This window comes from Malus sylvestris, chromosome 3 (assembly GCF_916048215.2).
Source record: "Malus sylvestris chromosome 3, drMalSylv7.2, whole genome shotgun sequence".
In the NCBI taxonomy this organism is placed as follows: domain Eukaryota; kingdom Viridiplantae; phylum Streptophyta; class Magnoliopsida; order Rosales; family Rosaceae; genus Malus; species Malus sylvestris.
In genome coordinates this window covers 5643409-5668052 of record NC_062262.1, presented here as the reverse complement: position 1 = coordinate 5668052, position 24644 = coordinate 5643409, and the positions used below count along the sequence as shown (strand labels likewise).

General features: G+C 35.9%; 2 protein-coding genes across 3 annotated transcripts; one reads left to right on the top strand and one right to left on the bottom strand.

The window, feature by feature from the left end:
* Window positions 1-4204: 4204 nt before the first annotated feature.
* LOC126616551 (uncharacterized) lies at window positions 4205-7688 on the bottom strand. 2 transcript variants are annotated; one of them, XM_050284628.1, is made up of 6 exons: window positions 7533-7688; window positions 6562-6703; window positions 5984-6333; window positions 5638-5733; window positions 4916-4975; window positions 4205-4827 (listed from the first exon to the last, which is right to left on the bottom strand). In XM_050284628.1, exons 3-6 carry the CDS (start codon window positions 6323-6325, stop codon window positions 4624-4626), a joined length of 702 nt encoding a protein of 233 aa, XP_050140585.1. In that variant the 5' UTR covers window positions 6326-6333; window positions 6562-6703; window positions 7533-7688; the 3' UTR covers window positions 4205-4623. The 2 variants fall into 2 exon arrangements, with proteins under 2 accessions (XP_050140585.1, XP_050140586.1); XM_050284629.1 differs by having other exon boundaries at window positions 6603-6703.
* A 12148-nt stretch (window positions 7689-19836) lies between these two features.
* LOC126616541 (protein SMAX1-LIKE 6-like) lies at window positions 19837-24401 on the top strand. The gene is made up of 3 exons (XM_050284605.1): window positions 19837-21476; window positions 21885-22131; window positions 22316-24401. The coding sequence occupies exons 1-3, from the start codon at window positions 20299-20301 to the stop codon at window positions 24203-24205; spliced, it is 3315 nt and encodes a 1104-aa protein (XP_050140562.1). The 5' UTR covers window positions 19837-20298; the 3' UTR covers window positions 24206-24401.
* Window positions 24402-24644: the final 243 nt, after the last annotated feature.

Here is a 24644-nt window from a genome sequence, read left to right as displayed (position 1 = left end):
AAAGAGCTTGCTAGAGTTTTTCATAGATTTCTTAAATATGTGGATCACGTTATGAGAAGAAGTATATGTGGATCAAAGAAGAAATTTTAATGTTACGATTCATGCTTGGTATCTAAAGCTCCACCCAAAAGTTCCCTTTGCATATCAATTAGAGATTTTAAATGATTTTCATGCAAAGGAAATTGTATGTCAAGAGATGTATTTATGAAGAAATATATAAGCACATGCAATTTTTTTTTTTAAATTCTAATAATACAAAAGTTGGAGATGACATTTTAGTTTCAAACTTACAGATGATATAGATGTTGGAATCAATGTCGAAGTTACAAATGATACAGATGTTGTAGTCAATACCCAAGTGATAGAGCTACGGACAACCTCAAAGCCTCCAAAACATTGATTTCATGTTTCATTCGTCAAAATTAACCTCTTTTTTTCATTAACTATGTTGTGCTTTTAGTTAGGGTTTTGTTTTATAATGGAGGTGAGAGTATCTTCAAGAGCTTGAAAGAAAACAATCTTAGAATACATATTGACAAATAGTTGGGGTGTATTCAGAAAATAATTTTTGTTTTTTAATTCATATATGGCCTAAATAGTAATTGCATATTAGGGTATACAAGTTATTTAGTAATAAAATATTATGTGGGGTTTATTCAATACTTAATGAGGTGCTAATAAAAAAAACCTATATCTATTAATAAGTTATTTCTTTTTGCAGAAAAATCGCATTTAAATATGAATGTAAATGTGTCAGACTATGATTTATAGTTATAAAGAAGAATGACATTTTACATGCAACGAGAGAGTATCAAAGAACATCCGTAATGAAATTAGAAGCTTCTTAACTATATCATCAAACAACCTACTATACTTCACTAGTTTGATAGGCATTGATCAATGATCAATATACAAACACAAATCGTGGCAAAACGTATTAGAGTGTCCGAAGAAAAAACGTTATGCCGGTCGGTTTTGTGCCAATATTGATTATAGAAGATGAAATTTCACTGTGGCATGAAAGATTTCTAAACCAAAGCTAAATTGGAAATGCTTCTGGTTGAAACTAAAGTGTCATACAAAAATTCTCTTGATATAACATCAGCTAGTTTTGTCTCTACTAAACCTGCAGTTACCTTCTTATCAGCTAATTTGGTCTCTTCCAATCATATGAGAGAATCGAATCTCAACCTCCATTGGTGGCTAACTTTGTTTCTGTTTTTATTTTTTGGTTCTTCTCTTAAATAGAAGATGTGAATAATTCATCAGAAAATAGGACCATGAAAGCTTAAACCTCTATTATATTTTTGAGAAGGGACACCGACTGTGTGAGTGACTCTGTGTTCAATTTTCTGCGTTGTCGCCGGCTCTTGCCATGGCAAGGCCAGTGGCAATCCCTTGATTTCTCTTTGTCTTGTTCTTTTTCTTTCTCCAGCGGTTTTTTGTAATAACCCTAGCCCCATTTCCTTCCAGATCTTCCCACAATCTCATCTTCCTGGTACTTTGTTTGACTCTGTTTTCATCATCCCAAGTCTCAAATATGACCCATTAACATCCATCTCATTCGGTCCCTTCCCCTATACCAACATCATCACTTGGCTCCATTTTCTTTCCACCAATCCTAAATTCGATTCCGCCAATTTTCACCTCGATTTATCGCTGTTCCATGGGAGGGTGTGTAGAGCTTTGGTTCAGGTGTTTGCACCACCACCTTTGTTGACCCTTGTTGGTTCTTCCCATTGGTCGCCCTTGTTGGCGATGTCGTTCGTGGGATCTCTCTTCCCGCGGGCTTCCTTTGTTCTATGGTGGCGATCATTTTGGTGGTTTGTGGAGGATGGAGCGGCTTTTTCTTCCTCAACTCTGGGACTCAAGATGGTGTGATGGCAGGTCCTTGTGGCGGACATGGCTTCGAATTGTTGGGAAGTGTAGGTGGCAAGAGGAGCAGCTACAGTAGCTGTGATTTAGGGTTTCTTTTGTTGTGTGGTGTGTTTGTGCTGGGTTCCAAGGCTTTCTTTGGGCTTTGTTTGTGTTTTTTAGGGTCCATTTTTTCTTTTGTTTTTTGTGTGTATTTGAGCCCTTCTTGTGTTTTGTTTCTTAGTAGGTAATATATTTTCCTTTCTCCCAAAAAAACAAAAAGGACTTTTTCTCATTGGTCCTCAAATTTAAATGTCGACGGCTAAGGTTCCAAAACAAGGTTTCTTTGTTTATTTATTATTTTTTTGTTAAATCAAGAGGATTATAGAAATGATTTTAATCGTTTGTGTAACAACGATATTCTATTCCAACTATCTAATTCATAATGAAGATTCAAATTGAGGTGCAAGAGAACGAGCACAATGCCTTGACCAAGTAAACTAACCCACATATGCAGAAAATGATTTTTTTTCTAAATGACTCATAATTTAACTTAGATAGGCCAAACTTCATTAAGACGTGGATGATTAGGCAAACTAACATGTAGGAGCATCTCTGAGGAAGGTAACAATTGGGCAGCAAAGTTGGATTTGCTATGCCACGTAAAAATTAAAAAAAAAAAACACATCTCCAACGAAGGTAGCAACCCAATTAGTAAACGGTTTGAAAAACAATTTGAGTTCGGAAGATAAAATTAGGGGTGGGTTTGGTACGGTTACCATACCAAAACCTTTGTACCAATTACCGTACCAAACTTTTAGTTTGGTAAAATCTATTACCATTACCGTACCAAACTTTCGGTATACCGAAATTCGGTATTGCCAAAAGTTCGGTTGGCATGGTATGGCAATGGTAATTGCCATTTTGTTTTGGGACAAAATCATTTTTTGTTTTTTTAACCCAATTCAAGTGCAAAACTTTTTTTTTTGGTACCTTTATCTCATACATTATAGATTAAATTAATCTATTATTCATCATTCACAATTCACAAACATAATAATTCAAATGATGCATCAAGATTCATCATGAAAATTAAGCTTACAATCCAAATAGAAGTTACGAACCAAAACAAATAGAAGTTAACAATCCAAATAGAAATTAAAGTTTCAAACCAAATGAAAATTGGAAGTAAACTTCAAAAATGAGAATTCATTGATCAATTATTCAAGCTTAAGATGTCGAAGCTTTTGGAGGAGGCATTGAACTTGTAGAAGATTGAGTTTGTGTCAAGCCTACATTACAAACAAAGAAAACATATTAATTAGTAGTAAGAAGAATTAAAGTTGAAAACCATTTAGTAACGAATTTACTAAAAAAATTAAAGCATATATTTCTTGTTTTCTTTTCTTCCATTTCCTTGTAAAATTGAAGCATATCTTCCGTTGGTTCCTTGTAGAAGTTTACTTCATCTGCCCTAAGCCAACCACTAGCACGCACTAGTGGCTCCATTATTTTAGGAGTCAATGATACCCTAAAAGGGTCCACAACCCTCCTCCCTAGGCTAAATGCATTTTCACTAGCAACAATAGAAGTGGGGGTTACAAAGATATTTTGGCTATTTGTGAAAGAATTAGGAACTCATTTGTGTTTGATTTCCACAATTTTAAGAGATCAAAGTCACCAACAACAATGCTAATATAAGTAGGGTTTTATTTTCAAATTATTGGAATATTATAAATATGTGTTATATAATTATCTATTATATAATTTATAAATTATATATTATATTGTATTTTCGGTATGGTACGGTAATACCGTGGTAATAATCCATTACCAATACCGTATCATGAAATTTCGGTACGGTACAATACCGTACCATTACCGATTGGTACAAAAAATTTGGCACAAAATCGGTATGGCATGGTTGGCAATTCGGTTGGCATGACAATTTGGCAAAAATATCCACCCCTAGATAAAATAAAGTTAAGATACTAATATTTTATGGTGGAAGATAAAATATGAAAAGTGGATTGGAGTAAGAAAATTTTTTGATAGTGCTATTTACACCCATTTGTACCTTTGCACACATTCTTGTTAATTTGTGTCATTGATCTTCTTTTATTCATTTGATCAACGATGAAAATTGAGAGGGATGTGTAAGAAATAAAAATGACTTTGGATAGCACTACCCAAATTTTTTTTTTTTAACAAGCGATATTATCTACACGAATGGTGTGAGAGTGAGCTAAGCTTCACAATGGGTTAGCAATAATGTGGTTCAAATTCGTCTTTTGGCAAGAATCGAAACCTCTCACTTACAAGTGAAGAAGAATACTACTAGATCATAGTCCTGGCAAAAACGACCGATCACAATCTTTGTTTAATTTTGAACTTCCTAGAGCAAGAAGAGTGACTCATGCAATTCTGATCTCACAAAATGTAGTTCCTTTGGCAGACTCTCTTTCTACAAACAAGTTATGTATATACTGAAAATACCAAAACCCAATAGACTTGAAATACCAAGTCGAACGACTTTGGCTGTTATTACAGTGATTGTCATCTAGAAAAAGAAAAAACTGAATAACCTACGTACCGACCAGATCGTGGATTTACCGGCCAGCCGGAATTCACCTCCACCAAGCACCCATCTGATTCCATCATTTCCTTCTCGTTTTGTACACTCTTATGGAGTAGGGGCAGGTTTGTAGTTATGCTGTCAACTGTAAATTCTTGATTCAAGAGCACCTCACTATAACGGGTTTGACCCCTTTACGGCGCCAGTGGATCTCCTCCATCAGCATCACCCATATGGTTATCATAACTTTCGTACTCATAATCTTCATCTAGATTCTCCATAGTTTTCCCAAAAACAAATGATTTTGTCCCCATTGTCGTGAAAGGCATTAAACCAAAAGCTCGAGCTGTTTTGATTTCCCTGGCGACCTTCCTCTGAGCTTTGGCGCTAATTCCAGTCTACATTATGAGTAAAGAAACATAAAACCATCAAATTTCAGCGCACGTTTAACAAAGTTGACGTCACTCGACATGAAATCATATTTACCTTGCTTCTTTTGATGAGAATTCCAGCCTCTGTTATGAAATTCGCAAGGAATCTCACATTCTGCACAGAATAATACATTTAGCGATAACACATACAAAGCATCAGAGATCAAAAGCAACCTAAATTAGCATTAAAACTGCCTAATTCAGAGCTTCATTAATATATGCAAGCACACCTGTAAAACCGGTGAAACAAGATTTCAGTGGAAGCCCAGGACCAAAAAAAAGATTAGCTAAAACCTACATTTGAACAATATCTGGTGGCAGGGGGGAGAGTAACAATGACATCAAGGCAACTGCGCCGAGCATTTTACATCAACCTTTCTACTGTGCTAAAATTTAAGTTCTCGAATAAGCTAAATTAGTTGCAAGTTGCAACCAACAAATATAATAAAGATAGAGTATTCTGCAATTATCTAAGAAAACATGAGGCACCATGATAAATATTACCTAGAAATCCAGCCAACAGGCCAGCATGATCCAAAATCATATTCACTAAATATAATTATAATTCCAAAACCGAGTCTCAATCAAGATAGACTTAGGTCTCAAATGCTAGTTATGCATAGCAGGACAAATAGGTTTAGGGTCATCATCAACAATAAAACAATGCTTTAGATTGGACTTAACATATACAAAGCAACAGGGATCCTCCATTTATTTATTTTTGCTCTGTAATCCTTTGGAATTCAATATATTTGGGAGACTGACAGGTAGGCTTACCCTGAAATCAGCTTTTCTAAGAACTTCCTTTGTAGTTACTTCAAACTCATACCTACGGGGAAGTTTACGAACTCCTGGCTTAGTAAGATCCAGATCCTACATAGAGTCACATAGTACTTCCATGAGACAGGAATATTTGAGGAAAAAAGGCGTAAACAGAACAAGAACACTGCAACAAAATAATATGGTTCAGTTGTAAACGAGGAAGGGCTGAATTGTATGCATTTTCCACTTGGGAAAAATAAGAAGGCCTAAAATCAGGTTATAAGTTTGTAATACCACAGAATAAGGAACAAATAATTAGAAGGAAAAAAAAAAACAAAGGTTCGGTTGCTCCATAACATACTTTTGTCTCATAAGTCATTCCTGGCTTAAACGTCATATCTGGTCTGAAAGAATAATCATCTTTGTCTACTTCTTCCTCATCAAACTCAAAGTAGGTGGCTGCTTTCTCTAATTTTCCATCCATTCCATCAGATAATGTGTTAAAACTCTCATCTAAGCCGTCGAGTATACGGGAGCCACTTCCACTTCCAATTCCTCCACCCAGATCTGAACCATGTCCATCACGAACCTTCCCGAGCCTATCGAGCTTCGTGAAAAAACTACCCCCAGAAGTTTCACTGAAGATCCGCCGCTCGAAATCATCAGAAGATTCAAAGGAATTAGATTTTTTCTCATCATCCATTCCTCCACCTGACACAGAAAAATGGTAATGTGCATAGTCCGGTTTGAAGCTTTTAAACTTTTAATCAAATTTTATTTTCTTTCCAGATTGAATAATACTTGAAAAATAAGCTTAAATATAAGTGAAAACAAATCATGCCCTAATATAACCTCCAAAGACCAGAGTAAAATCTATTGCCGTACTACCTCAAGCAAAATTTCAACAAATAAATTATCAAACGCACACGGAAATGATACCAGCAAGAGAGTTACAGCAAGGGATTGTACAAAAACGTAACTGATGTCCTGTTTGTAGAAAGAGTTCTCAAATGTGGCTGATGAAATCGGCATGATACACAGTCATTGAAGGATCGTAAAGCAAGCCGAACATTTTTCATTTCTGCAAAATATCAAACTTTGTGAAGAAGTAAAGGTTGGAACCTCTGGAGGATAGATACATATCAGAAGAATCTTATTATGTGTAAAAATAAAGGTAACTAATAACAGTCACTAGTAATCAGACACTACTTAATAACACAAACATGAACGTTGATATTGCTAGTAAACCCTATGAAAATTTGCAATGATTAATTGGAGCCTTCCATTTCCAGAAAATACAACCAAAAGACAGGAGCTAATTGAAAGAGAATTCGCCACCGGAATGACATGTTGCTTGAATATTTTGACAAAGAAATCTTATTAACTAACTCTAACAACAGCTATACAATACAAAGAATAGAAACAGAATCATGTTCAAAAGTCTTATGTTCTTGCTGATTAAAGCACCGAAAAGACTACATGCCCGCGTTTTGAGGATTTTTCGATTCATCCATGGCTACCCAACTGGAAGTAATTCTTACCATACTTGTATAACCTTGGAATTTTTCTTTCTTTTCTAACAGTATAAGGTCATTTCTTACTACGTGTAGTATCAGCTATCAGTCTCCCAACTTCAACAAAAACTAGAAATTAAGAACTCTTATGAGCAAAGGGCACCAGTCAGAATAATTTCACCCAATTTTCAGACCAAGATTAACGCTTTCATAAATAAATCATCAAGTAGAAGAAAACCCAAAAATTAAAAGATGCCCGAAATGAAAATTAATTGAACACTTCGGAAATGCCCATTAAGATAAACAAGATGAAAAACGAGTTCAGATGCAAAAAGTAACAAGAACAAGTTCGAATTTACAGACCCAATTCGAGAATATCAGAAATTCAATCATTACCTAGAGCAATTGGCGATTCCGAGATGAAACGAAGACCGCAGAAGAAGAAGAAGAAGAAAGAGTTCAGTCGTCTGTTTTCCAGGGCTTAAGCGAGAACGGAGGGACTTGAGCACCAGTTGAGCTTAATTGGGCTTGAGATTTGAGTAGAAATTGTGGTTTGGATTTGGGCCATGATAGAGAGAAGTCCATGGCCCAATTTAGCAAGCAAGAAGCCCAACACAGATGTCAAAAAACTTTAATGATAGATTCACATCAACAACGAAATGACAGAATCGATGGGAGCTCTTTGTTTTGGTCTCCTATTTTTAAATTCACGTTCAGACTTTAATCATTATCCTTCTCCCAACCTTTCTCCAGCCATAAATGTCCGAATTCTGCTGAAACTGTCAACCAGTCGAATCTAAATGGGTTGGATCATTGCATGTATTGTACAATACATGTGTAGAATCACAATTTTAATAGAATTGTGTATTTTTCTAAAATAAATATTGACATAAATTTCTTTTGGATCTTTTTAATGGTGGGTTGTTAGGGGATACAGTTCTCCTACTTTTGAAACTGTTGTGAGTGGTAGGGGAGGTGGTGGTGGGGAGTCGGGGAGGGGTAGAAAATAGGATGATTGAGGTTTGAAGAGATAGGGTGGCTGGAGTTGCAAATTGCTGATTTTATTATTATTATTTTTTTTTTTTGGTCTTGTTGGGCGTAGAAAGAAAATTATGGGCGCATATGAAATTTCAAGTTAAAAAGTAATAAGTTAGGTGTAGAAAGAAAATAAACGGGTCTACATAAAATTTTCCTTGTGTTTTTGCCTTGTTAGGTACCAATACCAAACATGACATCTTGATTAAAAGAAGTGTTGGAGTTTAAGTGATTAGAGCATTCATTCGTGTATTTTAAGTCTTGTATTTGATTTCACCACATTCAGCGGTATTACCTTTCACATAACACGTTTACTCGCAAGAAAATGAGTTTGTTCAACCAAAACAAAATAATGAGTGAGCATGCAAGCTATGGGTATTATTCTGGTTTTGTGTTATTAACACGAAAAAATCACATATATGCGGGTCTTACACTAAAATCAGTGATCTCATACTGAATAACCAAGTATCAGATCACCTAAGAAGTATGTTTGAGTCATACTTGAAAAACCTAGAATCACCTCAGAAGTATATATTCATGGCTTTCTCGATTGCAAATTAACATTCTAACAACGTTAGAAAGAAGTTCAAACTTAGAGTCAATGAGTTTGAAACAATAATTCGAAATAGAAATCAATCTAACAACATGACACCTTAGATTTAACCAAAGATTAATTTACATATTGATGTTAGGGGATGATTTAGTACTTGTAGGTTAAAACAAATATCACCAAACCTAGGGCAGTGCATGCATCACAAACAGATTGGGTTAGACAAGAGGGTAAATGCAAATGGTGGTAAGTAGTTTTCAGCCACATAGTGAGTGGGAGGTTGAATATGTTCATCAAGAATCTTTACATAATTGGAAATCCACCATGTATTTTGGGGACCCTCTCTTTCCCTCTCTGAAATTAGGGTTTGGTCCCCGCCCCCCCCCCCCCCTCCCCCAAAAAAAAACACACTGCCCCATTTAGATCTTCCATTATTTTCTTCCCCACTTTAAGATCACCGTTCAAGTCCTTTTTACATGGACAACCACAATGCAACAATGGTGTCGCATCATGATCAAACCCTAATCTTATCGTTCAATTTTGGGATCTTTTAATGGCACACAATGCAAGACATGTTGCTTTATTTTTTATGGAATTATTCACCATGTTTGCCTAATTACAGTGTCCCAACCATCCACATTGCATGCAAAACAACCCCAAAAGTGACATAATTAATTTGAATAATTAGAAAAACCAAGATAAGAGTGAGTAAAGTTATATTAGCATTGACATCAAATTTTGTATTTTTTTAGATGGTTGAGCTTCTTCATGTTTTGTCATTTATTATTATGGTTAAGTGATATTCCTCTTTGTTTGTAAGTGGATTTTAATGGATGCACAGTTTGATATCAATATATGTTATAATTGACTCATTACGTAACTTAAGCATAAATTTCCTCCATTTCGCCAAAATATCGTTATACTAAAAAAAATTGTTCACTCGCCAACGAGGGTTGGTTAAGTTGGTAATGATCGCTCTCTTTGCTAGACTAAGGCTAAGGTTTGAGCCCCTCTATCGACAAATCTTTTTTATGGATGATCTGTAAAAACCAAAAGAAGAGCTAAGACCCTTCTGTAAGTTCTCAAAGAGGCTTGTGGTATGCCCTGACCCTAAGATGTGATAGCATCCTCTTCACCTAAACTTTTATACTGCAAAGAAAAAAGAAGTTTTTTTTTTCAGCAAAAATGATATATGAAATTGGCATAACTCTTCACTTTGGTCCTTGAGATTTAAAATCGTTAGAAGTTGTTCCTGAAATTGTCCACCATCAATCATTTGGTTCTTTCGTGAAAAATTTCCGTTAAATTGAGGGTATTTTTTTGTCAAATCAACTCGTCTACTTGAACTAGTGTTTTCTTCAAATTAGCGAAATTTTTTCACAGAATGACCAAAATGATTGACGGTAGACAATCTCAATGACCACTTATATTTATTTTAAATATCATGAATAAAAATGAGAAGTTGTGTCAATCTCATAATCATTTGTTTAACTTTATATGTGCGACAAAGTAAAGGAATTTTACGTTTACGTTTACCTTTGTATTTACCTTTTTACACTTTTTTTTAAAAGAAAACTAATGAAAATGGCTTGAAAACTTCGAGTTTTAACGATAAGAATAAAATAAAAGGTCAATTCGATAGTACCATAATTGACTTTTTAGTGTAAAAAATTATTTTTTCATTAAAGTAAACAGTACCGGGAGCTTTTCGTTAAAGTTCTATTTTTTAAATCAACTTTTACACTTACTTTATGAGAGAATATAGATCGGTGGGATCTAAGTGGCGTTTGAGGCAAAAATTCTTCTCGGGTGCACTACGCAACTGTGATATATGAAGCAAAAAATCTTCCAAGGTGATGAAAGACAAACAAATAAGCAAATAAACCTAATTAATAAGCTCATTCCTGATTAACGAGGATTAGTTTATAGAGCTTTTTCTCATGAAATCACTTGCAAAAAGGCCTTTGCTAGTTGCATAAGATGAGTCATAATTAGGTTTATTTGCAAAATTGGTGCATTTGGACTATGCAGAGGATGTGAAACGTTTTGGCCTCCTGGATCAGCGAGATCGTGTGCGGATTTGCTTGGTTTCGTTATGGCGGTTGTCGTCTCGTGTTGCTTGTTGAAGAGCTTGTATTCTAATCTCACCTGAGTCCTAATCTTGGCTTCCAGTGAGTTGGTTTGTTTTGAATCATATTTATTTTGCTCCTTGTTTGCATAAACCCTCCTTGGTTTGGGTTCATGTTGTAGCAAAAGTTTGTATTTGGCCCCATGTTCACATGATATGGTAGATTCTCAATCACGTAATTAATGAGTGAGATATTGACAAAAATTGTATAGGTATAACAAATTTGCGCCCTCAAGTCTTCCATAATTATATGTGTAAGTTTATTTCTCAAAAGACAAATCACGTTGTCTAAGTTTGATTTCTACAATGCTGTTGTTGTAAGTAATGTGAGTTAAATTTATGGCTTTACTATGAATAAGAATTAAATTCACGGACCCATATGTTACACTCAAGAACTAAACTCACAACATAAATCTTAAACTTTTGCATATGTTCACTTAAGTTATATCTAACCAGTCTCGATAATATGAGTGCAAATATTTGACTTGTGCGTGCACAAAAGTCAACATCATCACTTTGCAAACTCCAAACGATTTAATAAAACTAATCACTTCTTTATTTGCAAATCTAAAACTACTTACCAACCATCCATATTCAAGAATAGACCAAGTAACTAACCCCCTCATACTCCAAAAGATTAATGGAATATGTTTCTTCATGGCCTGCCTGAGAACGTTTTGGTAGAAAGTATTTTTGCTCGTAAGTGTTTATAAAATCGCTTGTGTTAGAAACATATATATTTTTTTACTTACAAATTTAAGTACTTTTCATAAATACATTTAAAAGTGCACTATGAGAATCTGACATGCGTATCTTCAAAAGCACCAGAAAAGTACTTGTAGAATCCCAAATCACTTTATTGATCTGCCAAAACTCTTTTTGTTTATTTTTATCGCATATGCTTTTTTATTTAAAACTCGCTTTACCGTTCTAAAACTATTCCCACCAAGTCTCTCAAAACATTTTTTATTTAAAACTTGCTTTTTTTAGCCTATATTCAATGGACTCTGCCCTTCCACTTTTTATACACTTTCATCAATTTCTATTTGATGCTGTCACGGTTAAAGTATGTCAACATTTTATATTGATTTTTTTATAGAAATAATAAGACAAAAAGCAATAGTGATATAAAAAGTTGACATGATTTAACCGTGGTCGCACAAATAAGAGGGGATGAGAGTGTATGGGAACTAGGAGGACAGAGAAGGCAGGTCCATATTCAATGGGAAAGGGATCCACTCCATATACGTTACACCAAATCTACCAATCTGAACCCTTGAAATTTCATCTAATGACTATAAATAAGGGCCACCTTTAAAAGTTATAATAACTTTAGCCGTTGTATCAAATTTCAGGGATCCGGATTGATAAATTTGGTAGATTTGGTGGAAGAGATGTGAAGAGGATCCCCTTCCTATTCCATATTCAATGGAAGACTTATATTTTTAGACCTATATTTTTATATTTGAGTTAAAAAATACAGTGAATCTGAGAGTTTTTTCTTCTTTTCTCCTCGGATGTAAAAGACTTATTTAAGTGTTTGTTCAAAAAAAAAAAAGACTCATTTAAGTTTTGTAATTTGATTTTTGCATTGAAGGAGATAACTTCGGAGTTTTGAGTTTTGACAAGTTGTGTATTTGCATCAGAGATAATTGTGGTTAAAACTCAAATCTTATTTTTCGTAGTTGAATATCATTTTTCTTTATTGGCATAAGTTCAACTTTCGATTCAAATCTCATTTTTCTTTGTTGTACATCAGTCATAAAATTATAATTCCGTCACTACAAATTTCTATTATAAATAAACTTATATAAATTCACATGTATTAGAAAGTACATAGGTAACGTGGTTGATAAGGAAAGATGATTTCTTTTCTTTTTTCTAAAGCACCTTTTAGAATGGCCTTTAAAGTAGCAAATGACATGTGAGAAGTTCAAAGAATAGCTAGCAAAGTCCCATAGAGTCATATAGACCATACACAATTGGCAAAACCAACCAACTGTTTGTTGTCTGGTGTGTGCACAAAAGAGGAACAGAAACCACTGAATGAGGCGGGAACTGAATGTGGAACAAATGCAGGCATTCCAAATTAAGCAAAAGTCACTTTATGCAGAAAGTGACATCCATGGCCTATGAATGAAAAATCTCTCCTTTATTATTAATTGACGTTAACGTTGTTTATGTATTCATTTTTGTTTTACACATATTTTTTTTTTTGAACGTCAACTTAAATGAATTAAAGATAAATAGTAAATAAAAACTAATAAAGTGTGTAAAAAATAAAAAAAATTGTATGAACAACACTATCCTTAATTTATTATCACATCTAGGTATATCAATTGTCATAATATAATTGGTTGTAATTTTTTTTTTCCAAGTTTCTAACCAATTGTATTATTTACAATTCATGTACCGGATTGTGTTTCTACCACACTGAAAAATCTATCCATAGAGAGTTTTACTTTGAGAGAGTCTCCTTAATATTTCTCATAAGCTTTCCATCCAATATTTGGCTTCTTATACGTAAAAAGCTGTGTTTTGTTTCAATGGCTTGATATCATTTATCTTAACAACATTGTAATAGAAGCATTCATTCTCTTTTTCTTCGTCTAAAATGATTTCTAGAAGATTCATTTGGTTTGGAGTGCTTAGTCATTTGTATCAGCAGAATAAATCAACAGTTATAAAAACAAGTAACATTTTCATAATAAACTACAAATTATTCTGATTCATATGTATAACTAAATTGTCTTTTAATTGAATAAATTTTCTAAAAATAATATGTAGATGTCAATAAAAAAAAATTCTGATTATAAAGATTGTAAATTAAAATAACGTCAAATCGTCATTCAAACAAGAATAAATTTTTACATGTAAAGAATTAAACAGAGTCTAATCGCATCTCCAAAAGCCTAATCAAATGACCAGGTAATTCCATTTTAATGCGCCATACGTGTCAGCAAATCACACTTCAATAGATTATAAACGACTATACAAAAATACCTAGTGGAGCTTGATAAGACTCTTTGTCTAATTCGAAAGGTTTAGGCAAAGCACATCTCGCTAACAAATTACTGCACCAGCTACCAATGTAAAATTTTACTCAAACTTCTGCCTAATCCTTTGGAAAATACTCTTATCTTTATTAATATTTTATCTTCGGGTCAGTTTATTAACTTCTTTGGATAATGGTGGATTCGGAGTTTTCAAATAATAGGTCATAATATCCATCAAAAAGCTTCATTCGGAGCATATAGCAAGCACCTGCCAATTCGTACCAATATATGTCGAAATCGTATACCAACATATGTCGACAACTACTATTATTTGTAAATGCTTGTTGAGGGTGGATGGAAGATAATGTGGAGTAACATTGAAGACTGTCAAAACTTGTCAACTAAAGTATTTTATCGAGCATATGGTGCTCACAATACAGTCCCCACACAATAAGAGAGAAAGGAAGACAAATATGATAGAAGAAAATAAAAGAAATAGGAGAAGGAGATTGTAGTTAGTTTTCCTTGGTTGTTTATAGTGTTCAAATACAATACACAAACAAATATATATGGGTTTGAAGTTGTTGGGTCAAGAATAATCACTGATCCCATGTTGGCTCCGCTACTGTTTTTAAAACTTTGATTAGGTCTGGATTCTCTCCCGGTTCATTTTCTCCTCCCCTTCTTCCCTTCTTATTTAAACGCTAAAAATTAAGCTACATTATCATTTTGTTTTACCTTATCGTAGAAAGGAAAAAACTGAGAAGGGGACGGGAAGAGAATCCAACTCGCCTGTGACTAGGGGTTGGCAAGTTGATGCATGCAAGTCCAAAATAAGCTGTCACGAGCAAAGAGCTTTTTGGTGTGGTGGGGGATGGGATTATCGGGGCGACTCTTTTGGCGTTGAGAGGGTAAGAGGAGAAGATAGTGATATGTGCAAGAATAGCACTAGCAACCATAAACATCAACTCCAACATTATAGGAGAGAGAAAGAGAGGAGAAGATGAAGGATTACGATGCGAATATAAAGAGATTGATGGAGAGATTATGTTCACATGAAAGGTTTTAAGTTTGCTTCTAGGGTTAGTTCAGTCCAATAAATTAAATAAAATGTTTGCTTCTGGGGAAGGTTTATATGTCTGGCAAAAAATTTAAGATAGAAACATGTTGTAGGACCATTGATGTTATCGACTGTAAAGTTGAAATAAGGGAAGTATCAAATTACTCGTTTTAATGTGTAGCCTAACTTATTTTTTGACCATTTACGTGTTAGTAAATGTAGAAAAAGTAGCAGATTGTGCTTTCCGCAGTGATAGAAAGTAATTATGTTTATACACTCTGGCACGGATTCGATTCCCATTGATTCCCATTTCCCAGTAAAATCCACTAATATTATTCCTCTACTACTCAAAAAATTAAAAAAAATAATAATAAATCAGAATGATGTTAATTATTTTCATGCTCACATTTGATGGTAGTAAACATGCTATAAGAATTAGGCATGCTTGCTTACTTGGAAATGAAAATTCATGAATTTGGAAATTCATGAATGGAGAATAGGATCAACCACTTCCCCCCTAATTGAAGTCTGTTTCAAAGAGTTTTTAAAAGAATTAAACACAGTTTCAAATCAATGCAAGCGGTTCTAATAATATTTAGCAGAAAAAGTTACAAGTGCTTTAAGGTTACAAAAAGTACTTAACATACATTCTAACATATATTTTTTTTATACAAAATATTGATGTACTTTTAATAAAAACGCGTCTTAAAATTTAAAGATCTTGCTCAAATCGATGGCTATACTATACAAACCATATTTTCATCAACTCTAAGAAAGTCAAAGTGGGATTTGCTTACAAGTGAAGTCTCCTCTCCTCACATCTCTAGTTTTTCAAAGGTACGTAGTTTTCTTGCATAGATTTGGGAATCTAAGTTAGAGTTGCAGATCTTCAAACTAAGATTTTTTATTAATTTTCTTTTGGAATGAGAGAAGTAGAAGTGTGTAAAGGCAGCGCAAGCAAACAAGGGAAGAGGAAAAGGAAAGGGAAAAGGAAAGGACAACTACAAAGAACAAAAACAAGAAGTCAAATCAAACACCTTTTGCCCATCTTCACCTCTTTCTTTTGAAACTTTGAGATTGAAAAAAAAATAAAAATAAAAATAAAAAGTCTTAACAAAGCATTTTTCGTACTCTTCACTTTTAACGTTAAAGATATTTTTACTCTAAAAAGTCATTCATGATACTATTCATTTATAATATATTTTTGTCATTTTGATAAAAACTCAAAATTTTTAAGTTTTTTTCATTAGTTTTCCTATAAAAATATTTAGATGAAAACATCCAACTACATCATTTGTAGGCAATTTATTTGCAAGAAATTGCTATTCTTGTGGCACCACTATCCGATAGCCCTTGTAGAATCCAATATTACTAACTTACGAGGCTTTCTAAGGACCAAAGGCTGGTTTGGTATTGTTGTGCTTTAAAAAAAGGCTGTTGTGAGAATAAGCGGTTGTACTGTGAGAATAAGCGGCTATGAAATAAATCAGCAGAGTGTTTGGTAAACTTTTTTGTAAAAGTGATTTTGAAAAAAAAAACAGTCTGATAGTGTGTCTTTTTATTAAAGGAGCACTGTAGCTCCGTGTGCTTTGAAAAAAAGCTAGTTTTCCAAAGTTGCAAATAGCAGCTTCAGCTTTTTCCTTTGATTTCAGCTTATTCTCACAGCAGCTTCCAAAATAAGCCATTTTTTTTCAGTTTACCAAACCCCTAAAACCCTCACAGTTTTTTTTCATGGGTGCTTTTTTTTTAAGCACCTCACTCCCAAACCATCCCCAAGTAATGTCTATCCGGATATTGAATTTTTGAAGAAGCTGTATGCACTAGTTGAATTGTGGTGGATTTTGTCATAGAACCTCTCTATTCATAGAGAACGACTGTCACAAGGGCATAAGGTTACTTATATTTTGACCTCACTTAACTTTTAAATGACTATGTAGACCGAAAATAAATGGTTAATATTGAATTGAGGAAATTTTATTTTATTTTTTTGAACTTGCCAATCTACTTGATAAAAAGTCGAACTACTAGGTAGTTGAATTACACCATGGTCTAGACTACTAAAAATAACCCTTTAACCCTTTGCATCGTTTCATACAAGAACATTAAGAGTTGATCTAATCATGCAGTCTAATGATATTTTACCCTAAAAAGAGGCTAATGACACTGAAACTGAGTCGTGAAATAATTCAGAAAAGGCCTGCCTCGCCCGTGATAGGCATATCAGGTCCAACATATGACTAAAATTTCCATTAGGTCCCCCAAGGGCTTTTTCTACCGAGTGTTCAGGTGGGGGCTGCCTTGAGGATGGCTCTTGGTTGGTGTTGGGTCACTCCCTCATATGCTTTTGTTGATATAACTTTGATCATATCTTTATAAATAGTATAATATAAGTTCAAGTTGCTTTCCCTCTCAAAAACTTTATATCCATTTTACATATTACACTTGTGTTTTGTGGCCATGTAAACTTGCTAATCTGATTGGCTGATGTGTCAATTAACAGATAATCACGATTTAACTAAACTTTATATCCATTTTACATATTATACTTGTGTTTTGTGGCCATGTAAACTTGCTAATATGATTGGCTAATGTGTCAATTAGCAGATAATCACGGTTTAACTAATTTAAAAGTTTAAGTTTATCGAAAAAGGTAAGCAATTTGGATTTCTCTTTATACGAGAGTGTGAATCACTGCTGTCACAATATTGTTAGAATTTTATTACGACGTTCTGCTGTGACAAGGAAGTCTAGATTGAGTTGAAGTTTATCTTCGCAACAATTTCGGTTATGTCACTTATAGAGAAAAGCATGAGGTAAGAAAGTTTGAGGAAACAATCCAGGCTAATTGTTGGAGAATAAATTCCATGTCACAAATATAACAAAATAATATACAACATAATACAGAGACATTTTGTAATGAAACCAAACACCTAATAACAAGTTATTAAGTTGGATAATATTGATGATATTAGTGGTGGACTACGATAAGCCTAAAAAGTTTATTAGTAATGACATTACTTGCTCAATAGATGCTTGTCATTTAAAAAGTAAACCACCCAACTAAATGCTAATGCTATTACATCTGGTTTGAGTTGCTTAATTTTTTTTAAAAGCAACTTCTTAAAAAAATTGGTGTCTTAATTGTGTTTGTTAAATTTGTATTATTTCAAAATTATGGATTCAAAACATCATAAATCAGAACCAGCTCTATACGCGCTTCTAAAAAAAAATTCATTGGAGGCATGTGAATAATACTAATAAATTAAACTTTCATATTGATAGTCCTAATCTCTTTTTTTTTTTTTGCTAAAAGCATTTTTAGCAATATAGTTTACAAAATATTTGCTTATTTTTTTACAATTATTTATTTTCACAGCATAGCATATTCAGTTTAATAAAAAGACACAACAATCCCAAATTAGTTGTGAGAAAAAGCCATGGAATAAGTAAAAGACACATGGCACGTGTGATGTGTATATTTTACCTTAGTCCTCCAATGCCTCTATCAATTATTCACTTGGACATCACCAATTTTAGAAATTAATAAGGCTAATTCTGAAGGGCTCAAAGCCTTGACGTTGACGGCTAATGTCATCATGTTGGTCCATTTGTATGAATCCGGATCCTATTTGTGAGATTTTCGGAAATTCGTGAATAGTCTTCGTTCATTGTATATCGTGCGATTAAAAATTATTTTAAATATTTTTATTTAAAATTAAATACCAATAGTACATAATAAAATTGATCGCATAATATACAATGAATAAACACGATTCACAAATTTATAAGATATCATCAAAAGAATCCGGAGAGGATCCTGCTGGCATTTGTATTGTTTCTCTGGTGGACACGGCATCAGGATCAAATATCAATCTTCTCCCAAGCATTAGGGGTTAAAAGTAGTTAAGAACATTGCATTCAAAAATCTTGTGCTTGATTCCTCTCACAATCATCACTTATGCCGTCTTTCACAGGAGGCCGAAAATTTGAGTTTGATTTTAATTTATAAAATTTAAATGTTTGTGTAAGAGCGATTTCAATGGTTGAGTTTAGTATAATAAATTCATAGTTTAACTACCATAGAGAGATTAGTGATTGAAGCTGAATTTCAGGTTTATATTTTACACGGTACATTTTAGGTTCGATTTTTTACGCTGGTGGAACACACAATAGTGGTCAAACGGTGGCTGAAACACACTATAATTGTCAGGAAAAGCTGAAATGCTTCTGTGAGTATTTCAAATTCACGAAAAGGTGGACCGCCACAGTCTTTGTTTCTAAAACAAAAAAACTCATAGTTTGATATATTTCAATAAATAACACTTTTAAAAACTTTAAGGGCCTTGCCACTTAGTACTAAGGTCTGATGGTGTTCCTCTTCATTTGGAAGTGAGGAGATCTTATGTTCGAATTTAGGCGAAAGCGAATTCGATACCAAATTAGACTGCCTATTATGTGGTTTAGCCTAACTCTCTTCCTCTTAATATAAAAATATCGATGTACTAAAAAAAACTTTGATGGCCTCAAAACCACATGAAAGACAAGGACGCAAATAGAAAGAAAGTTACGAGTTATTGTTTTTTTACAGCTCATCAAATAGAAAGAAAGTTACGAGTCATCGTTTTTTCACAACTCATCGGTGCATGTAATGTGCTGATATTTGAAAGTTTAAATTAAAAATATCAAAATTCAGTGTTACAAATCTAACCGTCGAGTTACACTAATACACTACAAAATTTTCGAACAAATCATGAAGATGTCACATATTCTGATGCATCGGACAACTGAATTTACATAACTGAATTTGCATGTCGAATCTCACTTATGCATTGTGGAAGTCACGGCCAAACTTTTCCAAAACAATTAAAAGCCAAAGGGAAGGAGAAGAAAGAAGCGGATTTATGCTGATGCTCAGTTTGTAGGAACCGGATCCCCTCCCGAGCGCGGGGACCGGAGTCTGTTGAGCAACTCATCATGATTCTTGAAATTTGATTCAATAACTTCAAACAAAGAGATCTCTCTAAAGTTATAATAATTTGAATTGTTAAATCAAATTTTAAAGAAGGAATGGAAATGAGTTGTTTAGCAGGCTCTGATCCCCATGCTCGGGTTGCAGTTTGTACTAATGCCTAATCCAAGGTCCCATCACCTCCCCCCACCCCACGCCCTAAAACAGTTGCTACACCCGCGGCATTTAGCAACCGGTACACAACACCAACAGAACCAAAATCTCTTTCTCTCTCTCCATTTTATACTCCTCGCAGATTGCATAATTTAATCGAAGCTTTCTCAAATATATTTCCATATTTTATTTCCTTTTAAGAAAGGCGGGATTTTTGTGTCTTCGTGTATATCCATCTGTGCATATATATTATTATACACGCTAGCCGGCGATGCCGACGCCGGTGAGCGCAGCGAGGCAATGCTTGACGGACGAGGCGGCACGTGCTTTGGACGACGCCGTTGTTGTAGCGCGCAGGCGGAGCCACGCCCAGACGACGTCGTTACATGCCGTCTCGGCCTTGCTTTCCTTGCCGTCCTCGGCCCTCCGCGACGCCTGCGCCCGCGCCAGGAGCAGCGCGTACTCCCCACGCCTACAGTTCCGGGCTCTCGAGCTCTCCGTCGGAGTTTCCTTGGACAGGTTGCCGTCGTCCAAGGCACAGGACGAGCCTCCGGTCTCGAACTCGCTCATGGCGGCGATTAAGCGGTCTCAGGCGAACCAGAGGCGGCATCCGGAGAGCTTTCACTTGCACCAGATTCACAGCCAGCAGCAAGCGGCATCGCTTTTGAAGGTTGAGCTGAAACACTTTGTTTTATCTATTTTGGACGACCCGATTGTGAGTCGGGTCTTCGGAGAAGCCGGGTTTCGGAGCTGTGATATAAAGTTCGCGATTATTCACCCGCCGGTCACGCAATCCACCCGGTTTCGTCGGACCCGGTGCCCGCCCATTTTCCTGTGCAACTTAACGGACTCGGACCCTGCCCGACCCGGATTCAGCTTCCCTTTTTCCGGGTTCGAAGACAGAGACGAGAACTCCAGAAGAATAGCCGACGTGTTGGTTAGAAAGAGCGGGAAAAATCCGTTGCTAATCGGCGTTTGCGCCGGCGACGCTATGAAGAGCTTCACCGAGGCCGTGCAGAAGGGTAAAGCGGGGATTTTTCCAGCTGAAATCGATAACTTTAGCATGGTATCCATCGAGAAGGAGGTTTCTGAGTTCGTCGTCAATGGCGGAAGCGAGGAGGAGATGGGTTGCAAGTTTGAGGAGGTGGGTCGAATGGCTGCGCGTTGCTCTGGAGCTGGAAGTGGTGTTATTGTAAATATTGGGGATTTGAAGGGTTTAGTGGGTGAGGGTATGGTGGCGGAGGAAGCTCTGAGCTTTGTGGTGCTGCAGTTGAAGAGCTTGTTGGAGATTCATGGTGGGAAATTACGGTTGATTGGCGCGGCTGCGAGCCACGAAGTGTTTACAAAGCTTTCGCTTTGGTTTTCGACGATTGAGAAGGATTGGGATCTTCATCTTCTTCCCATTACTTCTTCTAAAGCTTCAATGGAAGGAGGTTACTCGAAATCCAGGTGGTTATCTAACTCTGTTTTTTGTATTTAGTGCAAATGCTCAATATGCTCCTGTGGATTGATGCTTGATGTGTGTCTGAAGTTGCTTGAAGTCATAATTTGGTTGTGGTTTTGAGTTTGATACACGAAAAATATGATGTTTTGTTTCGAAAAGACGAGTGTTGTTTGATTTCATTACTCTGATTTAGGCTTTATAATTTTCTTTTTTAATAGAACTGATTTCAGAGTGAGAGTGTTTGATCCATATATGCATTCACGTCCCAACGTACACGTTATAATGTTTAAGTCGATAGCAGTGGTATAAGTTGCGTGAATGTATTGAGTGTATGTTCCAAGTAATACACTTAAGTGTCTGACTGTTCTGTGCTCGTTGGATCTCACAGTTCCGTGCTCATGATATACTTACAGTTTGATGGGGTCCTTCGTTCCATTTGGCGGATTCTTTTCTGCACCATCCAACTTCAAAAATCCATTGAGCAGCACATATCAATCGTTTGGACGTTGTCATGGGTGCACAGAGAAGTATGAGCAAGAAATTGCTTCTGTTCTGAAAGTAGGATCAACTGTTTCGGTAACTGATCAGCGGTCAGATAGCTTGCCTTCTTGGTTACAAATACACAAACTTGGCACTGGCAAGGGAGATGATCTAGCAAAGGTATGTAACCCCTTCGAGTTAATTTTATGGATCAAGTTGGAATAACTTCTGTGCACACATAAGCATGCCTTCACGCACAAACACATGGAGTTTAACGAGCATGTTTCTTGTAATTGGTTGGATTTTAATCTATTACCTGTATTTGCTCGAGCATATGTGTAAGTGTGTTTCATTATTCATGCAGACCAAAGATGATAAAACAACAATGAATGTTACAGTATCAGCACTGCAGAAAAAATGGGATGATTTCTGCCGACAAAATCTTCATGCTCAACCATTCCCTAAAGTGGACATTTATCAAGCAGGGCGTCAAGTTGCATCTGCCGAGGGCTCCCTAGCTGTTTGGGATAGAAAAGAAAACAGTGGTGAAGACTCATCTCCAAATGAAAGTGGATGTGCTATTCAATTTCACTGCCAGCCAATGGTTATGCAAAAGAGTTATCTATCAAAACAGAACTTGCCTGTGCAAGTAGTTTCTGATGGTGAGAATACCAGTCTCCAGTCCGAGCTATTGGTAAAAGATTCGAAGGGTCAGCGAGTTGAACTGGGAAGTCCCTGCCTAACTACTTACCCCATCCACAATCTGCCCACCGACTACACATCATCTGCGTTGGTCACTTCTGTGGCAACAGATTTGGGATTGGGAACATTATATGCAGCAACCAGCCAAGGGCCATTAAGTCCTCAATTACAAGATATTAAAGGGAGTTCCCACCACCTCTCTGGTTCCATTTCTGCTGAATTTGATGTATTGAGTGAAAATAGTTCACGCCAAATAGCTCAGTCCTCTTCCTGCTCTGCTTCTGATCTTGGAGGGCAGATTGATCCAAGCGATATCAAATCACTTACGAGAGTTCTCACAGAAAAGGTTGGCTGGCAAAATGAAGCCATTTGCAGTATCAGTCAAGCTGTGGCACGTTGCAAATCTGGTGGTGGAAGGAATCAGGGTTCAAAAGTTAGAGGAGATATATGGCTGACTTTGATTGGACCTGACAAAGTCGGAAAGAAGAAACTTGCTTTAGCACTTGCTGAGATACTTTTTGGCTCCAGAGAAAGCTTAATTTCTGTGGATCTGGATTCCCAAGACAGGGGTTACCAATCAAACTCAGTTTTTCAATCCGAATGCGCAGATGATTACAATTTGAAGTTTAGGGGTAAGACAGTTGTTGATTACGTTGCAGGAGAGTTAAGCAGGAGACCTCCTTCAGTGGTCTTCCTTGAAAATGTCGATAAGGCGGACTTTATTGCCCAGAGTAGCTTGTCCCAGGCCATTAGGACTGGCAAGTTTCCAGACTCGCATGGGAGAGAAATCAGCATTAACGACATAATCTTCGTGACAACCTCCACTATAAAAAAGAGCAGCAAAAGCCACTCTGTAGAGATCGAACCCCATAAATTTTCTGAGGAGATCATACTTACCGCCAAGAAATGTCAAATGCAAATTCGGAATTTTGGAGATGCCAACCAAAGCAAGGGCATGAGTGTGAGGATTGCACCAAGAGATGGAACCTCGAACCCGTATTCTTCTGTAAATAAAAGAAAGCTGATTGACACCAATGCCTCCATAGAGCAATCCTCTGAACTACAGAAACGGTCCAACAAGCAATTAAGGAACTTTCTTGATTTGAATTTGCCAGTAGCGGAGACAGACGAGAACATAGATTCTGAAGATTGTGACGGTGACTCCATCTCCGAAAACTCGGAAGCTTGGTTGGAAGGTTTCCTCAATCAAGTGGACGGAAAAGTGGTTTTGAAGCCATTTGATTTCGATGCACTTGCTGAGAAAATAGTGAAGGAAATCAATCACGAATTTAAGAAAATATTCAGATATGAGGTTCAGCTGGAGATTGATTTCGGAGTCATGGTTCAGATGCTCGCAGCTGGCTGGTTATCGGACAAGAAGAAAGCCGTAGAGGAGTGGGTGGAACAAGTTCTCAGCCGAAGCTTTGTCGAAGCACGCCAGAAGTTCTGTCTCACTGCTCATCCAGTAATGAAACTGGCTGCTGCTGGAACTCTTTCCGTCGACGAGCAAGCTCCCGGCGTTTGCCTTCCTGCTAGAATTAGTCTGGACTAATTTTTTGCTAAACCGTGCTTTTTGTAAGTACATGTACGTATACTGTAGCTTTTAGCATATAGCATTTGGCATTAGAAAAGCCTCTGTTTTTCTAGTCAGCCCTATAATTTATTGGTAAATCCATTTTGTGCTGTATTAGTGACTTGTTTGTAAGAATGTAAATGTTTCTGTTGATCTACGGCAGTTTGTTTTGTAATTTGCATTGTGTTGTATTGTCAGTTTAGCATATATGCTTATTTACTCCATGGAATAACGTATATATGAAACTGAGACGTTAAAGTGTTGGTATCTCAAAACATTCACGTAATGTTATGCCCTTCATAGTGATGAGGTGAGTGTGATACCTGTATATAGGAATCAGGTATCTTGAGCTTAATTTCTATAACAACACTGCTACATTAGTGTGAGTTCAATATATTGTACTACACTTTGAGTTTGA